The 6,000-nt window shown below is 53.8% G+C and overlaps 1 protein-coding gene across 1 annotated transcript in view; it reads right to left on the bottom strand.

The window, feature by feature from the left end:
- The window catches only part of ADAMTS16 (ADAM metallopeptidase with thrombospondin type 1 motif 16), a 156,016-nt gene extending 151,117 nt beyond the window's left edge, over positions 1-4,899 (bottom strand). Inside the window, exons 1-2 of the mRNA XM_046001179.1 lie at positions 4,170-4,899; positions 3,980-4,120 (exon numbers count right to left, since the gene is read on the bottom strand). Coding sequence (XP_045857135.1) covers positions 3,980-4,120; positions 4,170-4,899 — 871 coding nt within the window. The remainder of the gene's footprint in view (positions 1-3,979; positions 4,121-4,169) is intronic.
- Between the last annotated feature and the right edge of the window lie 1,101 nt (positions 4,900-6,000).

Genomic DNA, 6,000 nt, shown 5'->3' on the forward strand with positions numbered 1-6,000 from the left:
ACACCCCGGGAGACAAATGTCTGGCGACATTTCCATCTGCCACGGAGTGGGAGGGGGACAGTGGTGTTCCTGGGATCTACGGACCCCATCCAGAGATGCTGCTACAGAGTCTTCAGGGCACGGGACAGATCCCAGGGACAAAACGGTAATACCGCCAAGGCGAGGAGGTCCGGATTTAGTCCCACAACGGTCCCTTCTATCAAATGTGTATTCTTGGTTATGTACAAATGAATGTGAAAATGGTCATCATGGAAGAATTCAATGAATGAACAAAATAAGCATAACATTTCAACATACTCCTGTTGCTATCTGGAAATAAATCAATACATAACTGCAATAGACTGAAAAAATTAATTTTTGAGCTTATATTTTCATATTATAATCCCCACAACTATTGGCTTGCGATTTCAAGAAAAAATTAGTGTGAGTCCTAATCTTTGAGTCCTTTATTTTTTTAACCTTTTTAAAAAAGGTTTTATTTACTTATTTTGAGGAGAGACAACTAGAAGGAGCACACTCTCAAGTATGAGCTGGGGTAGGGGTAGAGAAAGGGAGGGAGGAGGGAGGGTCAGAGGGAGGGAGGGAGGGAGGGAAGGGGGGGGCAATGTCAAGCCAGCTCCCCGCTGAGCATGGCCTCAGGTGCAGGGCTCCATCCCAGGGACCTGAAATCATGACGTGAGCTGAAGTCAAGAGTTGGACGCTTAAGGGACTGAGCCTCCCAGGCGCCCCTGTTTGAGAATCCTTTAGGTAAGGCCTATTTTCTTTACACACTTGGTTAAGGAGGAACACTTCACATATGGCTGCTCCAGTCCGTGGTCCGAGCTCCTTGATTTCAAGAGGTTTTCTGAGGACAGCCTCAAGTCCAAGAATACCCTGGCTTCACAGGGAACGCATGAGGTGTAGACCACCTGAACGTGCAGGGCTGGTTCACCGCAGCTGCAGAGAGCAGATCTGCACCTTGTCTCCTACCCCAGCACTCAGTGACATCACATCCACAGCTTGGAAGCAGCCCCCTTGGGAGTGTTTACCCCATGGGAACCAGAAAAAGTCCTCAATCCGGGCTTCAAAGAGCCTGTTGTTAGAGACTGACAAGCACCCCATGGGTGAACCTGAAAGACAGGACCCTGTCTCACATTCCCCGAATGTCTGAATGCAAATCAATATAATTTTCCAATGCACACACACAAACAACACGTCTATTATGGACGACGAAACCCCCTTCCAAAGAACTTCTAAATCTTGCCTTGGGAGCGTAACTTACTCTAGACTCAAAAGCTAACAAATACGTGATACATCTTGGCTCTCAACAAGAGCCACTATTTTTACTTTTAAAGGCAAATCTGGAAGAAAAGCATTAAAATCTCCCACTAAGGAAAAACTATTCTGAATCGGCCAAAATGAAATGGGCGTACTTAATGTCTGAAAACAGTTTAGTTATCTGTTGTGGCATCAAGCATAGAGGGCAGGAAAAAGAAAAAAAGAAGAAGAAAAAAAAGGAACAGAGGGCATTCTCTTTCCCACTGCTGAACTGCTTCAGACACAGGAAAACTGGCAATCACAGTCTGAATTATGCATGAAACAACCTTGTGGCCCAAAAGAGCGAATCCAAAGCCCATTTGTATAAAAGATACCTAGATATCCAGCAGTCACACAAAGTGCACCCAGGCTCTACTGTTCTACAGGGAGACAAGGAACCTGTTGAGCCGAGTCTTTTCTCCGGTAAGATCGATAAAATCCCTCTAATGATAACCACTTTCTCCACTTGGCCGTTTATCATTTAAGACCTCCAATCGCCTCCATCAGAAAGGACGAATACCCAACTTTTGTAGCAACATGGACAGGACTGCAAGAGATTACACTGAGTGAAGTAAGTCAAGCAGAGAAGGTCAAGTATCATTTGGTTCCACTTACTTGTGGAGCATAAGGAATAGCATGGAGGACATGGGGAGAAGGAAAGGAAAAGTGAATTGGGGGAAATTGGAGGTGGAGACGAAGCCTGAGAGACTGTGGACTCTGAGAAACAAACTGAGGGTTTTGGAGGGGAGGGGGTGGGAGTTGGGTGAGCCCGTGGTGGGTATTAAGGAGGACACAGATTGCATGGAGCACTGGGTGTGGTGCATAGACAATGCATCTTGGAACACTGGAAAAATAAAATCTTTTAAAAAGTAAAAAAAAAAAAAAAAGACCTCCAACACACAGAAGGTGGGTAGGGGGCTGGGGTGTGTCCACCAAGCTAGGACTTCACTGATGATGGCTCATACCTTCCCCTCCAGTTTCTGATCAAGTGAGGTATGGGGTTGTCATGGCAACGCTTGGCGTGTGACACCAACCTAGATGCCAGGTGATCCAAGCCCCCTGCCAGCCAGGCCGGAGTCCAGCTCACAGGAGTGTGTCCTGTTGAGGAGTGGGGGAAGCTCACTTGGGCAGGACGGCTCTGCCTTCTCCTTCTGGAAAAGGTTCTCTGTCTACATTGCTTCTACCTTAAAGAAAACTTATCTTCTATAACATGCTACACAGTCCTCTGAGAAATCTCCTGAGACCTTCAGGAATTTTCATGATTTTAGGGAACTAGAATTTTTATAAAAATGTCTTCTTTCAGAAGTGCGTGTGGAGGGACAAATCCAGTATGGTTAATTATATTGTGGAATGAACCCTGAGAGAAACATGAAAGAAGACAAGGGCAAGCCCAAGAAGATGACCTTTAAATAGACTGATAATTACCTTTCTCCAGCAATTACAGAGCAGAAAGTGAGTTCTAAGTGTTTCATATCACTTACACCCAGCGCCCTCTGCTGGTCCTTGCGGTCTTCTGCCTCCCGCTGTGTTTACAGACCTCCATGCCCTCCTTCAGCCGGACTTTATTCAAACAGCTCATGCATGTGTCAGATTCCTGTCTTCACAGGGCATCTATATTAAAAACTTTGTGACTTACTCATTTTTTCTAGATTTTCTGAAAATAATTTAGGATCATCAAATCTCGTTCTTCCTCTAAAATACTAACACTTGTTGGAAATGTTGCAAAGTACTAATATGAAACAACCGCAAGGACGCTCAGCAGCTGACATCCCACACCTGCCTTCCCTTTCACCTAAGGCGGTTCAGGGCAGAGACAACCACGCCCGGGACAAGTGAAATTGGCAAATGCCGCCTGCCCACAGCACGAGTAACAGCACACCTTGCAAACGGATCAGACTTGTGTGCCAAATCACGGCGGAAGGTATGGGCATTGCCTAACATGTCCCCAAACGCTAATGACCCGTCCCGTGCACTGTATTTAAATTATGTCCCAAGTCCCCAAGAACACCCACTTTCATGCTAACACACTCAGTACTGAGCAAAAACGGCTCTCTCCCATCTCCTGCTCCTTGTCAAGGGTATACAGACAGGCTTCGATTTTAAAAGCCTGAGAAGGGGGCGCCTGGGTGACTCAGTGGGTTGAGCCTCTGCCTTCCGCTCAGGTCATGATCTCAGGGTCCTGGGATCCAGCCCCGCATGGGGCTCTCTGCTCAGCAGGGAGTCTGCTTCCTCCTCTCTCTCTGCCTGCCTCTCTGCCTAGTTGTGATTTCTCTCTCTCTCTGTCAAATAAATAATAAATAAATAATCTTAAAATAAAATAAAAAGCCTGGGGAGGATCAGGAGGGGGCCGGGGGGCGGGGAGAGGAGGAGCGTGAACTTTCTAATTTCCAGAATGCATGAATTAGAAAAACATCTGGATGTATTCCTGGCTTTTTAAATGTTCTTATTAAGTGTGTATTCCTTGCCTTTTCGCCGACCGCTCGCTGCAATAACGCCGGTACGCGTTAGTGACTCACAAGGGCATAGGGCACCAGCCTTGGTGGGAGCCCACTCGCAGACACTCCTTGAAGGCGGAAAGCGAGGCAGCGTCCCGGGGCGAGTTCCGGAGTTAGGGACACCCGCTGCACCTTGTAAGCCAGCGCTACCTGCGGAGGACTTGGAACCCCCTTCCCCGCAGACTTACCGCCTTTTTCCATCCAGTCCGGCCGCACCGCGGAGCCTAGAGGACGCCAGACGCTCGGGCTCCCCGGCGAGGTCAGCGCGGGTCCCACGGAGCACGCAGGTGCCTGCTGGAAAACAGTGGCCACACCTCGGTGAGACCAGACTGCAGCCGGGGAGCCGCGGGCACCCCGCCCCCGCCGTCGGGGACTCACCTGCCCCGCCACCTGCGCCAGCAGCAGCGCGCAGAGCGCCGCGCCACCGGGGACCCGCAGGGCCGGGCCGCCCCTCGTACCCCACGCCCGCCGCCCGCGCGGCGTCCGGGCGAGGAGAACGCGCCGCTCCATCCAGGGGAGCTCCAGGTGCCCTGGGCCGCGGGACGGCCCCGGCCCGGCGGCTGCAAGTGGGCACCGAGGACCGGGAAGGCCGGCGCGCAGCAGCTTCCCCGCGGCGCCTCCGCCGCCCGCGCGGGGTTATCACTGCGGCTCCGGGCGGCGCGGGGGGCGGAGGGGCGGCCGCGGCGGCGGGGGCGGGGGCCGAGCACCAGCCCGCACCGTGGGAGAGCGGCGGGCGGAGGAGGGAGCGCAGGGGAGGCGGAGAGGACCGGCGAGGGGAGGGGAGGAGGGAGCAAGAGGAGTCGGCGGGGGCGGCGGTGGGGAGCCGGAGGAAGAGGGCAGGAGGGGAGACAGAAGGGGGAGGGAAGAGGCGGAGGAAAGCGGGCGGAGGGGTGAGACCGACGGGAGGGGGCCTGGGCAGGATCCCTGCGGCTGTGCGGTGGCCCCGAGGCTGGGAATGTGAGCGGCAGAAGGACCCTCCAGGTGCCCGGGAGCCGGCAGTCGCGCTGCACCGCGCAGGGAGCTGCCGGACCCGCACCCGCAGCGCCAGACACCTGCCACCCGCTGAGCGGGCTGGGCTGCGCCTGGGCCCCACTGGTCTGTCCCTCATGCTCCATGTGGGAGGTTAAGTGCGGGACAGTGGCGGGGCGCAGAGCCTGGTGTGTCTTCTGGGTGGGCACAAACGTGTGTTGCTCTGGGCTCCAGAGGTGATGGGAGGGCAGGGGGTCGAAGAAGACAGGTCTGTCTCCTGGTCAGTCGGGGCATGTCCAGACGCTCCTGGCCCCTGGGCCACCTGCCCTGGAGAGCCTGTGTGCCCCCGCTGCTGCGAATCCGAGTGTAGCCAATGCATTAGGAGGCCTTGGGGTTGGGGATCCCTGTGGGCCCTGCTGGGGGTAGGCCTGCAAGGGCCCAGGGAGCCCCAGGGGCTTGAGCCCTGATCAGGCAGTAAGCCCAGTGTCCTGTGAGGGTGTGTGTAAATGCACGTGTGTGTGTTTGAATGTGAGTGCGGATGTGCCCCAGCACCCACCTGTGTGTGCACACGTGTGCGTGTGTATGCACCTGTGTGTGTGTGTGTGTGCGTGCACACCCATGCCGGTGCGTGTTCTCCCCACCTGCATTGCCTGAGGCCACTGTGCTCCACTGACTGCCCCTTTCCTCCCTGACCACACGCCTCCTGCAGGTCCTGGAGGGCTGGGCTCCTATGTCTGTGGTTCCAGTGTCCCTCTCATTCACTTTATCCCAGATTTGCAGATTTTGCACATTTTGGAGAGGAAAGTGGAGAGGGAAGGAGTGGCTGGCATCTCTGCTTTCTGTTACCCAGCCAGTTTTGAGCCTGTCGGGGTTTCTTACCTCTGGCAGTCTGGAAGTGCCAGATACCCGGGGCTTGGGTAGATGAACCCCCAGGCTGAGCAATGGCTGGCTCCCAGGCTCTCTCCCTTTCTCTCATATTCATTTATTTGAAAATGCTTCTCAAAATGAAAACAGTTTTATGGAAAGGACTGCATTGGGGGCGGTCTTCAAAACACCTGTTCCCTCCCCTTCCTGCAGCTCCAGACAAGGAGCTCACCTGAGGGAGCCGGAGGCTGGTGTGGCTGGGCAGAGCCTCGGGGTCTGGCTTGGGTTAGGCAGGAGGCTGCTGTTCCTTCTGTCCCGAGTCCAGGGCCTCAAGTGCTTGAGAAGTACACATCTCTAGCTATTTCTAATTATGTTG

This window comes from Meles meles, chromosome 3 (genome assembly GCF_922984935.1).
Source record: "Meles meles chromosome 3, mMelMel3.1 paternal haplotype, whole genome shotgun sequence".
In the NCBI taxonomy this organism is placed as follows: Eukaryota; Metazoa; Chordata; class Mammalia; order Carnivora; family Mustelidae; genus Meles; species Meles meles.